The sequence below is a fragment of the Solanum dulcamara genome, chromosome 2 (assembly GCF_947179165.1).
Source record: "Solanum dulcamara chromosome 2, daSolDulc1.2, whole genome shotgun sequence".
NCBI classification, from domain to species: domain Eukaryota; kingdom Viridiplantae; phylum Streptophyta; class Magnoliopsida; order Solanales; family Solanaceae; genus Solanum; species Solanum dulcamara.
The window spans coordinates 62,230,645-62,252,829 of NC_077238.1; the positions used below are offsets into that span (position 1 = coordinate 62,230,645).

General features: G+C 35.4%; 1 protein-coding gene across 3 annotated transcripts; it reads left to right on the top strand.

The window, feature by feature from the left end:
• The first annotated feature begins 2,508 nt into the window (after positions 1 to 2,508).
• LOC129880616 (OVARIAN TUMOR DOMAIN-containing deubiquitinating enzyme 11-like) lies at positions 2,509 to 21,983 on the top strand. 3 transcript variants are annotated; one of them, XM_055954718.1, is made up of 10 exons: positions 2,509 to 2,574; positions 3,069 to 3,273; positions 3,534 to 3,607; positions 4,080 to 4,134; positions 4,225 to 4,299; positions 11,473 to 11,546; positions 11,627 to 11,675; positions 20,562 to 20,646; positions 21,187 to 21,243; positions 21,533 to 21,983. In XM_055954718.1, exons 2-10 carry the CDS (start codon positions 3,094 to 3,096, stop codon positions 21,574 to 21,576), a joined length of 693 nt encoding a protein of 230 aa, XP_055810693.1. In that variant the 5' UTR covers positions 2,509 to 2,574; positions 3,069 to 3,093; the 3' UTR covers positions 21,577 to 21,983. The 3 variants fall into 3 exon arrangements, with proteins under 3 accessions (XP_055810693.1, XP_055810692.1, XP_055810691.1); XM_055954717.1 differs by lacking the exon at positions 2,509 to 2,574 and adding an exon at positions 2,582 to 2,807 and having other exon boundaries at positions 3,048 to 3,273; XM_055954716.1 differs by lacking the exon at positions 2,509 to 2,574 and adding an exon at positions 2,583 to 2,807.
• Positions 21,984 to 22,185: the final 202 nt, after the last annotated feature.

Here is a 22,185-nt window from a genome sequence, read left to right on the forward strand (position 1 = left end):
ACTCCTTGCTTTTGGAGGAACTCCTCTTTAGTTTATTTCTTTCGTTCTTAGTAGTTCTTTTGAGGTAACTGTGTGCCTTCCCTGATACCTATCTGTAGTTATTTAGAGGCTTCATAGACAGAGTAGAGTGTCAATTCAGTATTTTAGTATTAAGTTTTAAACATTGATTTTGCCTTATATATTCAGAGTATTTTCAGATGGATTTATAAGATTACTTTTTTGTATTTCAAATGCTCCTATTTTTAAAATTTTGTTATCAAGTTAAGTCTTCCGCTTAGTAATTAGCCTGGCCAAGGGTTCGCTTAGGACCAACAATGGTCTTTGAATGCTGGTCACGTCTAAGGTGTAGACTCGGGGCATGAAATGAGAATCTTAGATAACTTCGATGACTTTTTCAACTAGGCATCATCAAGAGTATTATGACAGCTTAAGGTAGTCATAATGGCAATTTTTTTTATGTCAGAATAAATTGGCTTGCCACAATAATTTACCTAAAGTACCTCTTCTTGATGACTAATAATTTTGCATCGAAGAAGGTGATATACCAACTTTATATGAACTTGTGCAATTATTTTTTCGAGCAGGTCTATATACTTCCTAACTATATACTAGATTAGAAGAACTTTTCTAATTTTTATCCTTCAAGATCTTCTTAAATTTAGTGAAAGATCTTTTTATGTCTGATTGAACAACAATATCACCATTCAAATCAGGATGCTTGTCCATCGATGTATGTAAGTCGTAATTTAAAATTTTAATAGTCTTGATGACCGCATCTGACTACCAGGAGGAGGCTCAGTAATAGAAGACTAAGGAACAAGCCAATCAAGAAGATGTTTTATTTTTCGTTTAGACAACACAACTTCATTTGTAGCATCTATACCATCACCAAACTCACAATCGGCTTCGACAACAAGAGAATCTCTACCTTCAGAACCATTATGATATTCTAATTTTCTTTCTTGTTTGAAGAAGAATCATCTGTATTATTTGCTCATTTTTCTATATTTTGTACAAACCTCTCCCTTATTAATTATTGAGCCTCAGAATTCTTATCGTACATATAAACCTTGAGGCTGCCTCACGATTTGCCATCATAACATGATCAACAAATAATGTCAATTTATTAGTGGATGATTCTTCTTCTTATTTTCTTAGAGCTTGTATACTGATTTTTCTAGATTTTTGAGAAGCATTGCTTGAATCAATGCTTCTCTTTCTTGAAGCCATTTTATCTATACACATGAGATAAAACAAAAATCATCAATTAATGTAACTTATCATTCAATAAAATAGGAAAACAAATGACTATCAAACAAGTACACAAATGAATATTTTTTTCAAACAAGTGAGTGAATTGCTAGAATAACTTAAACAGTTATTGCAAAAAAATATTTAAGTTACAACAACTTAAGGAATTTATAGTAGCAACTTAAAGCAGTTGTTTCATCAACTATTTAAGTTGCTGCAACAACTTAAAGGTATAACTTAAGAAACTGCAACAACTTAAGTAGTTGCTTCATCAACGACTTAAGTTGCTGCAACATTTTAATGTTGCAACAAATTTATTGCAACAACTTAAGCAGTTACTTCATCAACTATTTAAGTTCCTACAATACCTAAACTGCAACAACTTAAGAAATTTACTACATCATTTTAAGCAGTTGCTTCATCAACTACTTTAAGTGCTGCAACAATTTTAATAGCTGAGTGAGTGGCTGTAGCAAATACCTCGGCTATTGCATAAAAATCAAACAAGTTTTGAGATTGCTATAGCAACTACACAACTTTTTTACTCTTATTTTCTCCTATTTCATACATCATTTAATTTCAATATTTTGTGAGATCTTCAAATTTTTATCAATGTCACACCATCACCTTAAAAAATACGTTATTTATTCAGGCATACTATAATAAAATATGGAAAATTCATATTCTTGTTCTTTTTAAACTATTACCATTTTTACTTTGAAAACTTAAAATTTTAATTATTTAAGATTTTTTTACCTCTGTTCACAATGACAACGATAACGTGGGAAAAAACGACAAAAACGAAGAGCAAAATGAATACCAAGCAAAGCAAGATGACGAAGAGTAAAACGAATACTAAGCAAAACAAGACGACGAAGATGAAGAAAAAACTTAAAAGAACTTGAGAGAGAAAGGAAAGATGAGAAGATGATTGAGAAAAACATGAAAGAAAAAAGTGGTGACTTGCTAATTTGAATTGGATCAATTTTTTTTTCCCATTTTGGAGTATTTATAGTGTTTTCACACTTTTCCTCCAATGTGACTCGAACCCAGGACCTACCGATCGTGGGTGGAGGTGCTTAACCAACTGAGATCTAATAGTGGGAAGGGTTAATTTTACATTTCATAAAATATTAAAAAAAAATTCGATATTATAGTTTACCTCCAATTTAACTTATAATCCCAATTTAAATGAAACTTTTAACCTATCAAAGTTACCACCTTTATTAATTTCCACATTTGTTTGACATCTTTTGCTCATTTTTCTCGGCGCAGCCGCTTAAATTCCTGAATTAGCGAACAGTAAAGTCTTAGTTTGAGGAGGTGAGTAATATTTTGTGTTTTGTTTATGAAAATTTATCCATTTCTTTGTCGTGGCCATGTCGGGGGTGAGAGCATGACGTCTAATCCAATTGTTCCGACGTCACAACTCACGAGACCTCCCCAACCAACTCTGAGGCCACCCCTCTCCCTTACGCTTTCTTTTCTTCAATCAAATCCCATTATTGCTTCCTTTTCTTCTGTTGTTCATCCCCTTGCTCCCGGAGGCCCTAAAGGTACTTCAGATTTTGCTCTTTTTTGGTTCTTGATTGTGGGTCTTTTATTTGATTAAAGAGATTTCCATTCGAGATCCAAAATTAGATACATTACTTGTTATTCCAAACCCTCATTCTTGTTTTGGGTTTGGGTCTGACGTAGAAATAATTTTGTCATACTGTCAAGTATCTGATAGATCCTCACAAGATTTCCCTTTTCTGGGTATTTTTTCTTGATGTATTAATCCTAATTTTGTATAGGAATTGTTTCTTGCTCAATAGGTATATTCCTGTTGTTGATCGTAATATGACTGAACATTATGGCAACTCAACAGCAAGCTCGAGTTCTGCCTCTAGTTTGAATAGCAGTTCACAAGGTACTGAGGATGATCATGCCATTGCAAAAATATTGGCTGAAGAAGAAGAAAATGCTTCCAGGTATGGGGGTCAGCTTGGGAAGAGACTCTCTCATTTGGACTCAATACCGGTACAATCATATCCAAATTATTATTATTCTCTCTAGTGACTCTTATAAGAAGAAGAAAATTTTAGCTGTATATGACATAGTTTCAATATTTTCATGTTGTAAGTTATCAAGAATTTGTTTGTCTTGTTAATTTAGTGTTTCATCTATCATCTGTAGAAATATGTTATATTAATGAGTTTTTGTACAAGTTGCTTTAATTCTTGGAATAATAATATGCTACCAACCATCATATTCCACTTATAATCTTACTATCTTTGCAGCACACTCCAAGGGTTATTGGGCAGATACCTGATCCTAATGATGCCACACTTGATCACGGGAGGCTCTCTGGCAGGTTGTGTATCACTTTACTTAATGTATCATGACCCTTCAGCTTGACAATTGATCTTGAAACCACAATTTGAAATGGAGAAGCCAGATGTGTATGACCTTGGGGGCTCTAATTGAAGATTTCCATTTTTTTTTTATGGTTTCATAGAATTTAAAGAGGTGGATCCTCAAATAGTTAAAATGAAAAGCTGATGCAACCCTAGAAAAGATATGGGCCTTTGCTTATACAGTTTTTACGGTGTTTCTCTAGAATATATCCTTCTCCAGGGGATAGTTAAAAGTACTTATGAGTGATCTGTAGTTGACATCATAATTTATGGAAAAAAGTTATGGGCTATAACCTTACTCATGTTTGATACTCCGCAGCAAGGGAGCTAATTAAAGAGGAAGGATGTTACTGTATATCTCTGTACTATTTTGGTATTGTCAGTAAGGAAAATGTTTCTTGTTAATGTGTAATGTTATCTATCATACAGGTTGGCAGCATATGGCCTTGCTGAGTTTCAAATTCAAGGAGATGGAAATTGCCAGGTTATTCTCTTTTAACTAGTGTACAAGCCATTGCTGCACTTGACATACATGTGTGCTATTTGTGACTATTTCCTTCGACTTATTGAACAGTTTCGAGCCCTTGCAGATCAGTTGTATCATAATCCAGAGTATCATAAGCATGTGAGGAAGGAGGTTGTCAAACAGGTACGGGTGCATTAAATTTTCAATAAATTTTCTTTTCATCTCATTATCTGTTATAAAACAAAATGTTACCAAGGCTATTATCATTTTGTTCGAGGATTTTTTTTCTCTAGGATCATCACATATTCCAGCTTAGGTTCTCTTCACGTGATTTTTGTAAGATTATTAGATATTTTAACCATCAAAAAAAAGATGCAATTGTCTCTTTAAGGGTTATGCACCTGAAGTATAATTCAAAGCTCAATAATGTTGTAGCTTATTTGCTTTTTGTAATCTCAAGATTGAATTAAACACCGCAGGCTATCTTTATCACAATTATCTACCACAAGCATAAGCGCGACTGATATTCGGACAATGCCAGTTTTGCTAGAGTGCAATTTCTGATTTTAAACCATATTCAGTCATCATATTTTTGTGATTTGTTTGCAAACTCAAAGATTTACACAAACGAGGAAGTGTTGAGATTTGCAAGATTCTTTAGGAAGCTTGTGTTTGATAGCAATACCAAAAAATGAAAGGTTGAGATGTAGTCAAGGAAGAGATGAAATAACAGGTAATACCTTGTCCTTTGGTGTTCATGGACTTGGTTTAGTAAAAGCGAATAAAGCCTATCATCATTTTCTAAACAGAGCAACATTATTTCGCTTCAATAACATGTAGAGCAAGTTCTAGACTAAGATGCAAGACATGAAATATATGGGAGAAATCCTCACCTCTCATGACACAAGTCTCAATCAAATGGATCAATTCTACTCTAAGACAGACATTGTCATACCAAACTACAACATAAGAAAAAGCTAAATACAGAGTCACTATTTTGAGCTTAGGTGTCAGAAAGTTTGCAATTTTAGTGCCACTGCTACTTGGGCTCATGGCCCAAATATGCTAGTATCAACCAAGTCAAAAAGTATTTCTTCTCTCTCTTTTACTACTACTAAAAAAAATATAAAAACTTACCCAGTCAAGCTACATCTCTCAGAAAAGAACCGAAGCATAAAGAAAAACCGAGAGAGATTGTTAACTACCTAATAAAGTAGAACAAAAAAGCATCCAAGCAATCTCCTTACCCCATACATAAAATGAGCATTATCCTTAGTCCATGCTATAAATAACAAGTGGGTAAAATAAACTCCCTGAAAGGCCAAATGTCAAAACATTTGAAACTCACGGGATACTCAAACTTCTCCCAACACGAAACGGTTCTTTATATGGGCACCCAACAATTAGTTCCACTTTGCGGCTTGCTTTTGCATACTTTTAATGACTTTGCTTCCTTGCACATACTTATATATATATATATAAGAAAGTAATAAGATTTGGTAAACTTCTAACTAATGCCTGATTTAACGCCGCAACACAATGCTAACACTTTCACACCTTTTCCTTCCACTTTGAAGATATAATTGAGCCCTCAATTTTGCACCACGGGGCGGTGGTAAAGGGTTTTAAAGGACCATGTAGCGAATATCTCATATTGTACTTCTTGGCCCTTAAGTGAGGGATGTCAGTTTTTCTTTTTGATATGGCAATGTTTAGAATGTAAGAGTCTTGTTCCTCATCTAATCTATACACCTCTCCATAGGCTTGGATGGCTCGATTTTCATGTCACCACCCAAACATAATGTACAAAAATGTTTAGAATGAGGTCTAGCACGCCCTAACTTTAAAACATCATTGTCATTGATATCCTCACCCTTGTATACCTTCTCATCCTTGGCATCATAATAATATTTCGGTTGAATGGTTGGGATTCCTCTTTCTGCTTCACAAGCTGACTAGTATCCACAACAATTGGTAGTTGGGCATCAAATGCCTCAATCTTTTTATTCAACTCAGTTTGCAAATCATGGATATCTGAGCCAAATTAGTCTATCTCTAGTTTGAGCTCAGTTCTTCCTTCCATAAAATGTTTCTCCTGTTTGTAACAAACACCACCACAAAGAAACCCATGCAAGCTTATTAGTTGAGCTTGTTCTGTTAGCCAAGATTGGCTCTCTGCTTCTTCAAAACTATCTTCTTGCAGTGCCTCGTTCTCTTCTTCTGCTTGGGGTTCGTCATGGGTATTAGCTAAACATGTGTAGATCATTATAAGTTTCAGTCTCAGCTTGCATCTTTGTGGTTTGGCACTTACCCCATGGCTTTCCTGTTTTCCAGCGTTCTACTCCAGTATTTGCTTCATCATATCACTAAGTTGAGCATCATGTTTTGCATCTTCCACTTCATTAGTCTTGTTAATATCACAAACAGCAAGAGAATCATAATGGTGATCGAGGAAGAGGAATAAAACATTCCACTCAAAGAAATGTGTGCACAATCTGCTCCAGAAAAAATTATGACAATTTATATTCAAGTGAGGTCCTCCACAGTACAATTAAGAAATACCAACATGTGAATACCCATTACTCGACGGATTTACATTCTGAGATGCCATGTCACGAACGATAAAAAATACTACACAAAACAAATATATACACAAAAATTATAAAATTAAACTGGACTAGACAAAAAACAAAAGTCTAATTTAGAAAAATAATTAATTTCTAAGTCCCAACAACGCCGCGAAAAACTTGTTGCGTCCAAACGCACACATAAGTGCATGTGGGTAATAAAGTGATAAAAGTTAGATGTCGAACCCATAGTGACTTGTGATTAGCCGTTAACTAAAGTAAATTAATGCGCATTGTCTAAACAAGAAATACAGTCAAAGCTTATAATTATAAACTAACTAAAAAGAGTACTAATGAAATTATTTTTATGTTATCAATGAGGTAAAATCGATCTAGGGAAATGAGATATCTAACAATTGTGTTGTATTCTTCGATTGATTTATCTAACTAATTTATTAGGATAATTGAATGATAAGGTTAATTTTACTCGCAATTTTCTGTAGAATAATTGTACGTCTATTCAAGTTATAACCTAATTCTCTATGTCTAGCAGTATCAAATTAACGTGAATGCATTTAAATCTCCTTGTATATCTATCAAGCAACGCGATTAGCTATGTTTAGCCTAATCACGAATTCGCTCCCTCCTGTTAGGAGAAGAAGACACTCTATTCAACTGTATGCCCAATCTATAATTTCTGTTGTCATGTTCAATTATAGATGCATAAATAGTAATTCACTATTAGCTATGCAACAAAATAATTAATAACGGTATTGAACAACCAACCAATGAGATAAACTAATTTATTGAAAACAATATTCAAATAATAACGTTTACAACCCCTAGAATCAGAAGTTTAGCTCTACATAGACATGGGGAAATACCACAAATCATCCAAAGAATAACACAAAACGAATAGTATGGAGAAGAAAAGGTAAAACTCAATTAACTCCGTCTCCACGGCAGCTCCAAACTTTCTCTACGTCAAAAGTCTTTTTCCAATACATGTTTATGGACTATTTATAAGTGTAGGAAAAGTCCCAAATGAAACAACCGAGTCCACTATAAATTGGAATAAAATCAGAATCTGGACTGCTTGGCGCATCGTGCCGCACAACAACAAATTTCTTGTGTAATCTTCTTTGCTCACGTTGCTGAATATTTCATTGCTTTGTCTTTTTCATTTATTGCCTTCATCTTCAGACCATTTTATTTCTACACATCAAAAATGTAATATCAAGCATAAAACAATATAGAGCCCGTTTGGATGGTCTTAAAAAAAATAACTTTTATGTATGAAGTGCTTTTAGAATTTTGAAGTGCTGAAAGTTATTTTTATAAATAAGCAGTTGAGTGTTTGGATAAAAGTGCTTAAATGAGGAAAATAATGTGAGTTTTAAGGTTAAAAGAATAAAAAGGGCAGTTTGGGAATTTAGTTAAAATATAAGGGATATAAAAGTAATTTCCATGGTCAAAGAAAATGAATTTAAGCACTTAGAAAAAAAAAGTTAGGAATCCTAACTTTTCATTTTTGACTGACTTTAAGAACTTTATGGCTTAAAGTTAGCATTAGGCAAACACGTCCAAAAGCTAAAAAGGTCCAACTTAAAGCCCATCCAAACGGGCTCATAATCACTACTCAAAAGACAATTAAAAGTAAAATGTGAGACAAATAATGGCTAAATATATCCATTTTTGGCCTAACACCAGTCAAGTGTCTGAAACTCATCTGCCCCCCCCCCCCAAACAAACCAAATATGAAAATCAATCGTTAAATGCGTTCCAAACCTTTTGGAATCACCAAATCACCGTTCCCAGGTTGTCTTAACCAAAGGTTGACTTTGGTCAACTAAAATTTCCAAACTTAACTAGAAACTCAACCAATAATCCAATTCACTACTGAGCACCTTGAACATCCAATCAAGTCATTAATCACCCTCCAGACCTATTGGGACCGTCATAACTCAAATCCGAACTCGTTAACCAAAGTGTTGACTTTGGTCAAATTTTCCAAATTCTAAACTTTCAAAGCTGAAAATATTCCCCAAAATGCATCTGATCACATGGGGAATCGTGCCATCCATCCCCACATGTCATAAACAACATAATGAAGCTGCAGGAAGGGTCAAACTGGGGAAACAGGTTCAAAAGTACAAAACGACCATGCGGATCGTTACATGTTTGAATCAATCTAGTGCCGAAATTTAGATGAAATTGAGTTTATTAGCTTATGCAAAAAGGGGCCCGATTTAATGCTATCTGAAGTTCTAACGCATGCAGCAGGAAGCATGGGTCATTTTGCAGAAGCTAACAGAATACTGCCTAGAAACCAAACCAACTGGAATAAAATCCTAAACTCAAGAAGAAAAGGAAAAGTTGTTCTCTTTGTAAAACATAAGTTATGGCTTTTAAAATTTGATAAAATCCGCACTTGTAGCTTTGCATAAACCCTGATTAAAGAAATGCAAATTTCTCAAAACAAAGCTCCCCTTTTTTCAAAAAAACTTAAAACATTGCTCAATTCTGTAGATATGAAATCTGCCCCATATGAGGTCAAATTGGTAACCTAATATCTGGCCAAGTAGAGCATTCAAGAGTGAGGAACGACCCATGTGACATAATAACGGGTCGGGGACAAGATGAAATACTGATACTAATGGTTAGGTTTTGGTAATTGATGGGAATAGTGAATACAGCGAAATATAGAAGTTATCTGACGAAGAAAGCCTGAAAATTTTTGATAGTCAAAAGAGATTGAATTTGGGGGTTGCAAGGAGCGAGTGACTAAGAAAGTTGTTGGAGTGTCTTAAGCTAGTTTGTGATCTTGTTTAATGGGTATTTGTGATATATGATTGCAAAATCAAGTTTGTTTTAGAAATCAAGAGAAGAGGTGCGACATAAGTAAGTTTTCGAGATGACAAAAATGATATTTGCGATCCCTGTGTTAGTTTAGTTCTTAATGTTCATTTTTTTAATATCATATCCTCAAACCTTAATCTTCTGATTTTTCATATCATATCCTCAAGCCTCTTCATCTTTAGTCCTTTGACTATTCATTATAAAATCAAGTTTAATTTTCAGGCGCATTCTGAGGATAATGTTTTTTCTCTTTTGGATTTTGTCAGCCCTTTAGTTTTTCTACAGTAGCGAGTGGAATGTACTGGAGCTATGTCAGTTTTTGTACTCATTTTGTTTCCGCTGGATGCTGATTGAAATAATTAATACTTAAATGATAAAAAAAGTTAAATTGAAACTTAAAAAGAAATTATACTGTACTTTTGTTGTAGGGTCTATGTGATTCGAGTTTTCCCTTCAAAATCTATCCGAAATCGTCCTAATGGTGTTGTTGGAGGATATTTAAAACAAAAAGTTAAACATTGAGAATATCATAAGAATGAACTGAATATTGGGTGCTAAGACGGCACACCCAGTGTTATCAAACGCGAAAAGCGCAAAAAGCTCCAAGGTCCATTGGGGCTTTAAGCGCAGAGCACAAATAAAGTGTGGGCTTTAATGAAAAATGCCGTAAAGGGAGAAAAAGATACAAATATATATGTTTAGTTCAAGACCAATAATTATAAACATGAATGACAAATATATGACCAAGAAATTGAAAATAAAAAGTATGATAAAGTGAAATATCAATTGTTTAGTATCACTTCTTCAAAAGAGGCTCATTGGCAAGGAAAAGTTTGCCTTAGAACCTTGATGACCACACTGAACGCACATAAAGCGAGGCGAGACGCTCAACACGTTTTGAGCCTCGCTTCGGGGGCTTAAGCGCGCTTAACGCCTTTTACAACACTGGGGCACACCACAAGCATTATGGATCAATTTGATGATCTTCTTGAAAGTTGTTTACTAGGTAGTCTTCTAAGCTTCAACTTGTAATTCACTTCTATCCCAAAAAATAGGATATCAACCTTTGCCATTGTACAATTAGAGTACAGGAATGATGTCAACCCTATTAAGTCCCTATTTAGCTACTACTTTGTTATCCTTGTCTTACACTCTTACTGCTGAGCACGTACCTGTTTGATTTTGACATTCTTTCTAGTATAAGAATCAACTTTTCTTCCTAGAGTGTATAACACATGAGTATTAATTTTAGGTGTATTAAGTTCAGGAAATTGGTGAAAATCTGTGCTGTCTTACACTCTTACTGCTGAGCACGTACATGTTTGATTTTGACATTCTTTCTAGTATAAGAATCAACTTTTCTTCCTAGAGTGTATAACACATGAGTATTAATTTTAGATGAGTATTAATTTTAGGTGTATTAAGTTCAGGAAATTGGAGAAAATCTGTGCTGCTATTATATCAACTGTACATTGGATTGGATAATTGTCTTGTGAATTGCAAGTTGTTAAGTCAATTAGTCTTAGAGCAATTATTTTTGACAATATTTCATGGTTAGTGTGAGGTTTTCTTTTCTCTTTGAGTTTTCCTTGTGTTCCTCTTTCGGAGGATGGCTACTTATTCACAAAGTTGATACTGAAAAAAACACTTTGTTTTATCATTATAATTCGGATTATTCTTTTAAAACTTAGTTTATGAGATTGACCTAATGGCTCGGAATGATGCCCCATTGATATGATCCTTTGAGACTCCAAATCACATTTAAGTACTAATTCTATATAATCTATATGTGCTTATTCTTGTTACTGCCTCTCTACCTTCAAGGGTAGAGTAAGGTATGGTATATTCCACCCTCCCCAGTCCCCACTTGTGGGATTACACTGGGTATGTTGTTGTTTCTGTGCTTATCCTGGTTTCTAATCTGTTTCAGCTAAAGCATTTCAGAAAGTTTTATGAAAGTTATGTTCCCATGAAATACAAAAGCTACCTGAAGAAGATGAAGAGGTGAAATCTGGTTTCAATCTATTGACTTACCTGAAGAAGACCTGACAGACCATTAACTAGGTATTTCTTGTTCAAGCCAGGTTGGGGGAATGGGGAGATCATATCACTCTCCAAGCAGCTGCAGATCGAGTAAGTGAGAGGTTTTCTTTTCTTTCTCAACATGCTTTAGTGACATAACTCAATATATGTGTAAGCAGGTGTAGATCATTATAAGACGTCTTCTTAAAACTAAGAATATGATTATAATAAGTAGGATGTGTGATACCTGTCCTACATCAAATAACTATAACTTGTTTTGGTGGGCTTCAACTTGTAAAGTTTCTGGATGTTCCCTACTAACATGGACATGGAACTTTCAGAGGAAATCTTGTTAGATGAGCAAACACATAGTTTTGTCATAAGAATGAAATCCTCTTAGACAAGCGAAAAGGCATTCAGTAAGTTGCCTGATTAAACTTTTGGTAAGGATGGATCATGTTGGATGAGCAAAAATGAATTTCAATAGTTCTCTAAACTAGGAATGGAATCAAGGTGCAGCTATGGTATCAAAGCAGGGAGAAACTTGTCAAAAGTGTGAGAAGTGAGAACTTAGTCCTATGTGGACCTATGCTACCACATACCGGTATAAGTTACATCCACAACCCATAACGGTCGCCTATAGATATTGCTAGTGATCTAGATTAAATTTGATCAAGATATTAGGGTTTGTATAGGCAGATATTGTGATATACATCCTACATCAGATATAGTGGTGTACGTGATTCATTTTCTAATTAAAAGACATTCTACTATTTTGGCTTGTTAAAGCTATGAACAAATCCTCCTATTTCTGTTACTTCCTGTTGTTGCTTTGCATAGGTTATCACATTATTTTACTGTTGTTTTTGTTCTTTTTTCTGAATGCTATGTAATGAGTTCTCTATTTGCTATGTCTGCTTTATTTTGTATTTTATTTCCTTTTTAAAATTGCTTTGATATGTGTTACTTGAACCGAGGGTCTTTTGGAAATAGTCTCTCTACCTCCACGAGGTAGGGGTATGGTTTGTGTACACTCTACCCTCCTTAGACCCCACCTGTGAGGTTACACTAGATATGTTGTTGTTAATGCTATAAACTAAATCAAACCAACATAGTATCCTTTTTTGGGTTTCTTTGGCTGTTTGGTTTTCAATTCTATCCCAATCTAGAACCTATTTCCTTTATTTAGAAAAGACCAAAACAATGTTAAGTTAATTTAAATAAAGGAAATAGATTCTAGGATAGAGGTTCTAATGTTGTCTTTGGTATTGAATGGCTAGCCGTCATAGTGGAGTGTTGTTTTTGGTTCATGATTCATCAACCCAAGTTGATCTTATTATATTTTGAGCTTCTTGTTTTACTTGTCCAGTTCTACTTGGAAATTGATAACAATAGCTCATACAACAGTTAAGGTGAAAGTCTTTTGATATCTCAATTCCAAATCCGAAAGACATGCATACATAGCTTTTACGGAGAAGGGCCATAATTACCCCTAGGCTATTCGAAATAGGTCAACTTTACCCCGTTACGTTTTTGGCTCAAAATGCCCTACAACTGGCCAAATAGCTCAAAATATCCTTACCACTAATGGTTATCTAAACAAGGGAAAATAGGTCAATTTTACCCTTGAACTATTCAAAATGGGACAATTTTGTCCTTGTTCTCCTTTTATTTTGTGATGGGGAGGAGTTGCATATTTGGGACATATAATAACAACATAAGAGAATAAGTAGTATAAATAATAAATAGGAGAGAACAATTTTACCACTCTTTTTTTCTTTAACTTTACCTTTATTAAAAAACCAATAAATAGGAAAGTAACATGAGCACAAGCATCATGGGAAAATGAGGAAGAAAACCCGAGCTTATAACCTAAGTTGCTCGGACTCGGGTGCAGATGTCCTATATGGGTGCGCAGATCAAGAGGGCAGATCTTTCATGATCTAAATTTTAAGATTCAAAGATACTGTTACAGGTATGGACTAATTCAAATAGCTAGAAATAGAGTTTTAAAACCTAAATTATGAGATATTATGTGGAGAACTTGGAGGAAAAAATATTGATGGAGAATCCTATAAGGAGATAAAAGGAAAATATGTGACAAAATATTCTATATACAAGGTAATTCATTTTCTTCAATTTCACCTTAACTTTTGCTTTGATCACAAGTATCACTGAATCTTTCCGAAATCTCTCCATCAATTTTGTTCAAAGTACCCAAAATTGGTTGACCACATCGGGTATGGATCCCACACCCACACCCACGTCGTGTTGACATGGATGCTGCACTAAAAGTGAAGAGTCCGAACAATTTAGTTTATAACATGAAATTCTTACCTTAATCTTTGGAAGAGAGTGGCGGCACCTTGGTTGCCAACACATATGGCTCTCTCCACTTCACTACCCTTGAAGAACTCTCTAATATACTCAGATGATTTAGTGGATTGTTTTTTGCAAAACTTGAAGAAACCCCAAGAACCCTTGTTGGAAAAGGGAACAATTGCCTAGCTTTGGGAGAGATAGATTTGTAATGTTGTGGAAATGTTTCCCGAGTGCAAAATGTTAATTTGAGCAGCTTGTATATGTATGAATATAATAACACTTAAGGGTAGGTGCATCCCATGACAGCCGAACCTCTTAGGCCCATTCTTTGTTTATCTCTTATGGCTTAGTTATTCTAAGCCATGAAATTTTAAGTAGGTGCATCACCTACTTGTCTTTTTATCTTATCTTAACTCTCTTTAATATAAACCAAGTGTATATAAGTAGGTGCATCACCTACTTATATAAGAAAAAATTGATAGATAATGAGAAAGAGAAAGAAAAAGAGGAGCACGAAATAAACAAGAAAAGAATATAAGAAAAAATAGTCAACTCACTCTCTCAAGGAGAATGAAATGTACACTCTGTGCCAACTCAACACTGAAGGAGTTATTTATTCCATTTTAAAGTAGTCGGGGGGTAGTAAGGCCCTCGTGAAGTATAGGTGTGTAATTGAGAATTGGCTAATAGGTTGGGGTCATTTGACTATTTTCTCAAAACGGAACATAGAAGTTATTGTTGCAAGAGTAACATAATTTTCGATTGGCTCTAGGATAGTGTAAGGATTTAGCTACTCATACTCATACTCATACTACTACTGGTAAATATGGCTCTGATACCATTGAATGGATCATGAAAACTACTTGAAAATAATAACAAAGGCAGAAGCAAAACTAAATTTAAACAAGCAAGATACAAAAAAATTATTTTTGAAATGAATTTTAAAGCAAAAATAGAGAGTATTTACAAAAGATGTTTATTGATTAAAGAAAAATGTTGGGAACATAGAAAAGTCGGCAATATGAAAGTGAGTCCAATGTTTTTCCAAATGCCCCCTACTGATACAAGTTTGAAGGTCTTAAATAGACCTTAAGATAATTACTAAGATAACTAATAAATGTTATCTATTTTACATGTGTCCATGAGTATCTGATTTATTTTACACTGGTCTTTGTCAGCTACATTTTGCCTTAAAATTGTATTTTTATCCTTGTGTGTTTTGCTGAATTTTGTGTTTGTTTGTCCTTTTCTTCCATAGTGTTTTGTGTTGTTTGTCTTATTGTTATATGGTTGTGTAGATTCTTGTGGGGTTCCACACCTTTTGGTTTGCCATTCTTTATAGTAGCTTTTCATTTTGCACGCCGGCTATTCTCTTTTAATTGAGGAGATAAACTTGTGCAAAATGAAAGGATACTATATAGATGGATGTGTGGACATACTAGGAGTGATAAAATTAGAATGAGGTTATTCGAGAGAAGGTGGGAGTGGCCTCTATGGAGGACAAGATGAAGAAAACGAGATTGATATGGTCTGGACATGTGTAGAGGAGGTGCGTCGACACCTCCTTGAGGAGGTGCGAGAGGCTGGTTGTAGGGGGTATGCAGAGGGATAGGAGTAGGCCAAAAAAGTAGTGGGGAGTGGTGATAGACAGGACATGGTGCAACTTCATATTATCGATGACATGACTTTAAATAGGAAAGAGTAGAAGTCACATATTAGGGTAGAAGGGTAGTAGGGTAGAGTGTTGTCTTGCCTTGTGAGGTTTAGTGCCTGGTGTAGGATTAATTGTGCCTTTGTAGTTCTTGTTATATGTTGTTTATTGTATTTTGATTATCCCACTATTTTGCTACTGTTAGTGTTCACTTCTGTCGATTTTATACTGCTTTTCTTATTAACCATTATGTTTTCTCCACTGTGTTTTTCTTCTTTTATTGGGATTGATACACTTGAGTCGACGGTCTTTTAGAAATAACCTCTCTACCAGCACGAGGTAGTGATAAATTCTGTGTACACTCTATCCTCCCTAGACTCTACTTTGTGGGATTTCATTGGTTATGTTGTTGTTGTAAGAGGCTTTTTTCGGTAAAGAAACAAATGGGCTTAAGCTGAATTTGAATGATTAAGATTCAGACCTAAAAATCAAACACACTTAATAGGCTGAATCTGAATGATTAGGATTCAGACCTCCCGTAAGTGCAATCAAATGGGGCCATAGCCACTAGTTTTCAAACTTAAAGTTTGACCTCTTTTGCTCTTAATTTCCACTTTCCAGTAAGATTGGAGTGTAATCTGACATTACCCTATGCAATATTTTTTGCCTATTGTTGTTGATAGTATCCTCCCATTCCATGGAAAAAAAGGAATTTGTCAGTCTAGCTGCACTAGGATGATTTGGACCCCTACACCATGTGTATTTCCCTCCAAACATGTGGGGATCATGTAGCTCCATATCCTCTATCCATCTAGCAAAGTCAACCATCACATTTGTAATTCTGTTGCACCCTCTCTTCCCCACCCACCCCTCCCCCACCCGGTTCTGTTGGTATTGAAATCACCACAAATCACCCAGTGTCTCCCACATAGCTCCCTGTGTAACGCCCCCAAATATTTGAACTAATATCGCAATCCAACAAGCCATTCCTTGATGATAGGAACAACTCCTACTTCATAATTCTTTAACTCAAATTTTGAGACGTGAAAAGCTTTCTTGTCTTTAATTTTGCTGGTATTATAAAGAATTGTGTCAGGATAGTTTAGTAAATTCTCACGACGATATACATATCCTTCTAATAATAGAAGTCACAGTATGATATTTTTAGAAGTTGGGCAGTGAACATTGACCTTTTGGGGCAGCCACTTTTTTCTAGCAAACTCTAGTGATAAATATCACTTGTATAACATATGTTTTTGCAACTCCTCTATAGAAGTCGGTTCCCTCAAGACTAAGGAATATTTATAACTCTCTCATAAGAAAAACTTGTTCTTTTTTGCTGGAATTCGAGACACACTCTACCTTGTGTTAAATAATGAAAATCTGTTTTTGAACTGTGCAGTGTTTAGTATTGTTAGCATATCTAGTTGTGTAGAACTCTATTTTCAATGAATAAATATGTTTTGGAAAGCTATGTTTATGTTGAAATCTCATTTTGCTGTTATGGATTCGAAAAAGGGGACGCAATATAAGACTAGTTTTGTCCAGTTTTCCGATATAGAAATTCCCTATGTTCAACAACTAGTGTTTTGATTATAACTTTTTGAACAAAACGTATTTTGCGGTGATTTTTGACTCTTTCCAACCTTAAGACGTATACCTACATCTTTCATGAAGGACATAAAGTCCAGTTTTGCCGTTTGCCGTTTGTCGTTTGCCTTTTCATAACTAAGTTACAACATGAGGTACTAGGACTAGTTAGATTTAATGTTTTGGAAACATGATATTATTTACACAGACTAGTGTCATAGACTTGAGACTTATACTAAGCACACTGTGCGGCACTTGAAAACTCGCTCATGAATCTTTCACGATCTTGCAAGCTCAAGTAAGTCTTTTTGACTCTAAATTGCTAAGAGAATGTTTGACTAAAGAAAGACACATGAGATTTGCTTAAGAAGGCTTTATATTGCTCAAGACTTGGAAGAGTTGCTTGATGGTTTACAAATGAATGCCCTTCATATTTATACTACTCACTTAGGGGCTAACATGCAAATAATAATTGCTATACAAGTCCCTAAATATTTACAATTAAGTCCCTCTAGAGTTCTCTAAATACCTAGAATATTCTAAGCTTTTCAAGAACTCTCTTGGATATTCTAGAGCCTGCCCAATAACCTCTCCATAACTCTAGAATCTTCCTACTAAGGCTGATGAAGTGGCGGGTCATGACACTCCCCCACCTAATGTTGCGATGACCGCGGAGCTTTGCTGCATCATGCACTCCTCGATCTTATTTTTGAACTGCCATAAGTCTTCGTATCTCTTCCGTGTGGCTTCTTCTGGTGATTGTCCTTTCCAATGAATGAGAAACATGTTAGTGGCCTTTTTCTCTTGTTTCTGCTTGGCTTGCTAGTCAATCATAGCCTCGATTTCTCGATCATGAGAGGCAGTGATAATAATTGGTATCCGACTTGATTGGCTTCGGCTAGGATCATCCACGTCTTCATGGTATGGCTTGATGACACTGCATGGAAGACGGGGTGAACCTTAGAAAGAAAACTCATATAATACTTGCGACGTTTAAAATTTGCTTAACATAAGACATATTAATTATAATCTAGTAGTGAAGTTAGACCCATTCAAAATAGTTGAAGGTATAAAAATTTTCCATTTAGAAATTCATTTGACCTCAAGCTTAAATAAAGTAAGAGATTCGGTTATGGAGGAATTATCTTTCAGATATATAAGCAAGCGGATTACAAGACTCCATATGTTGCTCCATACTACAGGTCTTGTTTTCCATGTTAGTGGACTTAAGCCATACCTAAAAATATGGATGATTCTAACCGAAGCCAATCAAGTCGGGCACTGATTACTATCATCGCCTCATGATCAAGAAATCGAGGCTATCATTGACTATCAACCCAAGCGGAAACAAGGGCAAAAGGCCACTGCTATGTTTCTCATTCATTGGAAGGGACAATCACCGGAAGAAGTCACATGGGAGCGATACAAGACTTATGGCAGTTCAAAGACAAGATCCAGGAGTTAATGCAGCAGCAATGCGCCGCAGTGTTGCAAAACATTAGGTGTGGGAGAGTGTCATGTCCCGCCACTTCATCAGCTTTAGTGGGAAGAGTCTAAAGTTATGGAGAGGTTATTGAGCAGGGTCTAGAATATCCAAGAGAGTTCTTGAAAAGTTTAGAATACTCTAGTTATGTAGAGAACTCTAGAAGGACTTAATTGTAAATATGTAGGGACTTGTAACAATTTTTATTTGCATGGTAGCCCCTAAGTGAGTAGTATAAATAGGAAGGGCATTCATTTGTAAACCATTAAGCAAATCTTCCAAGTCTTGAGCAATACAAAGCCTTCTTAAGCAAATCTCGTGTGTCTTTCTTTAGTCAAGCATTCTCTTAGCGATCTAGAGTCAAAAAACTTACTTGAGCTTGCAAGATCGTGAGCGAGTTGTCAAGTGCCGCACGGTGTGCCTAGTACAAGTCTAAGTCCGTGACATCTGCATAAATAACACTATTGTTTCCAAAACAGTAACTCTAGCCAGTTCCACTACCTCATGTTGTGACTTAGTTTTGAAAAGGCAAACAACAAAACTTCACTTTATGTCCTTAGTGAAAGATGTAGGTATATATCTTAAGGTTGCAAAGATTCAAAAATCACCATGAAATACGTTTTGTACAAAAAGTTATAATCAAAACACTAGTTGTTGAACATAGGGGATTTCTAAATCGAAAAACTGGACTGGACTTGTCCTATATTGCGTCCCCTTTTTCGAATCCATAACAACAATATTAGATTTGAACATAAATATAAGAGTTATAAGTATATGTGTTGGCAACCTTTGAACACTCCAACTACTCAAACACCCTTTCCATGCACTCAAGCCATTGTTCAACATTGGTGGGATCAACAGTGCCTTTAAACTCAACTCTACCCATTTTCTCAAAATTTATCTCGTTGGATCATGCATCGTTTCAGCCATGTGATGGAAAAATTCAGCCATATGTTGGAATGGAGGATTCATAGCCCGAGTACTACAACTCATATGAGGACGTAGACTAGCTTTTACACTCTGAGGATTTCCCACTGGGAAAATCTTGATTGGAGGAATGTTCGCCAACCCCTTCTAGTGCACGAGGTTGGGAATAAGAGTTACCCGAACCTCCACGAGCAGCTTCCATAGGTTTGTTAGAAGAAGAGACCATAACTTAATTCCTTCAAAAGGGAAGATTTGATGATTTTATCGCTGGTAGTGTTCACAGGTCAGCTTAACATAAGCAAAACAGATCATATTTTTCTATAACTAGCACTCCAAATTATGGCCAAGGCAAGACTCATGTTCCCACATGTGCACAATGTGGAAAGAATCATTATGGTACTTGCAGGAGAGTTTCTAGTGCATGTTTTAATTGTGGGAGCTTTGATCATAAAGTGAAGGATTGTTCTAATCCTAATCATGTTCAGAAGCCTTCTACTAATCCTCCTCAAACCAATCGAGGTGCAAGACCTAGGCACATGTTTTTTATCCTTGCTCTCAAAAACTCATGCATTCCTTTCCTTCCAAATAGTCCACCACAATTTATGCATATTTTTACAATTCTATATTTAGATATTTGAATTAATTTTGGCCAAATCCCCGTATCCGTATCCATACCTAGTTCCATACTACTCCGGAATCTTAAAATTTAGATCATGAAGGATCCAACCTCTAGATACGTACCTGTATTGGACACCTGCACTCGAGTCCGAGCAACTTAGCTTATGACTGATGTAAACAAAGGATATTACATCTTTTCAAGTTTTGTAAGCGTCTGAATCACTAGGTAGATTTGGACATTTTCCGCCTAAAGGATTTCTAGGCTCTTGATTTCTGAGAACTGCCTTACCCATTTCTTCTTTCTTGTGCTGCTTATACTTTCCTATTTATATGTTTTTTTTTCTTTTTCGGGTGGACCACTGTGCTGATGTTGTAACTCTTTGCTTCTGTTGGATTTTGATTGCAGTATGGAGTAAAAATATGTTTGGTCACTTCTTTTCGCGAAAATGGCTACATTGAGATCCTTCCTAAGGACATACAGCCTTCTAGAGGTATGTTCATACATCTTGTCTGTCATATACACACATAAACACCCACAAACGCATGCATACATTTGTATGTATATGAGCACACATACTTACATAGAGAACTACCTAGCTGCTACTACCAAGAGACATAATCCTATGCAAATAAACTAATAGGATGATGTTTTGTGATTGATAGTATTTTTGATGTACCCTTGTAACTGAATGTTTCTCCTGCGTAAATTCAAATTTAGATCATGTTTGTGGATGTTCTTGAGCTGATTCTCTTTAAATAGGCAAACATTTCTGTTTGTGGTCATCTGGAGAAAACTAATTAAGATATTCAAGTAACCTTTGCTTGGTTCAAGAAGGAGCATTGTTTGTCTCAAATTCGTTGTTCCAATACTTACCATGAAGAACAATGTAGTAGTCGAGCAAATTCACGTGCTAAACATAAAAATAGGACTGTTTTATACTTTAGTTTGTGTTCCCAATTTGTCTTAGGTGTTGATTTTTCTTCTCATCTTTGTATCTTAGTACATTTAACAACTTGTTCGTTATTTTTAGAATTGTGGCTGAGTTTCTGGAGTGAAGTGCACTACAATTCTCTATATGTAATTGGAGGTACGTCATTCTTGTTCTCTGAGGCAGATCCAAGATAAACTCAATGGGTTGAACCTTTATCTCTTACCACTAAATCTATTACACTTTTTAAGTTATGCATTCATAACTAAATATTTGTTGAAATCATAGTGATTTTCACATATTTATTCAATGCTCCGTGTCATAACTAGTAGGTTCATTTGAGCCCATTGAATTCCATTCTACCCACCTACGCCACTTGTGCTTCCATTGTCTTGGCTGTCATTGGTTGCTGATAGATTGGGTATCTTCTTATTTTGATGTGCAACAGAGGTGCCTGCTAGAGTGCGCAGAAAGAAGCATTGGCTTTTCTGAGGCTTTCACCAGCAAAAGTATTGAGAGCTCGAGTGTAATGCCTCAAAGAAACACATTTTACATAGAGGATATCCAAGATTCAAGTTGATGTGTGTGTGGAGTACTCTACTGCACTCATTACTCTTTACTCTTTTACGACGATTACTGAGTACTTGATAGTTGGTATGAATATATGTATCAACAATCCTTATATATGTATATTTACTTTAATGTGAAACTGTAGCTGGTCCATGCCTGAATATCTAAAAAGGGTTACGACCAGCATAAAAATAGTCAAATTAGAAGGAATCATCGTAACATATAATGAGCTGCATAGTTATAGAGAATTCATGTGGTCTACGTTGAGATTGAGGGGTAATGAACATATACAGTTTGAATACAAATGCAGAAGATGCTTACACAGTGAATATGACAAATTTCCTCCTATTTTGCTCTTGGTAGATCTCTGTTTTCTTGCTCACTATCCTCACTGTGTATTAGTAGTATTTAATTAGCTAGTTGGTATATAGAAATCTCATAACGCATATAAAGAATATGTACTTTCAGGGTAATCTTTATTATATCATATGCTCCTTAAAGTTTCTTCTTCTATCAGCAGATGTACTTTAT

Coding starts and splice junctions, on each gene's coding strand:
- LOC129880616 (XM_055954718.1), top strand. CDS start 3,094: ATGACTGAACATTATGGCAACTCAACAGCAAGCTCGAGTTCTGCCTCT. Junction 3,608..4,079: donor CACGGGAGGCTCTCTGGCAG/GTTGTGTATCAC, acceptor TCTATCATACAG/GTTGGCAGCATATGGCCTTG. Junction 20,647..21,186: donor GGACATACAGCCTTCTAGAG/GTATGTTCATAC, acceptor CGTTATTTTTAG/AATTGTGGCTGAGTTTCTGG.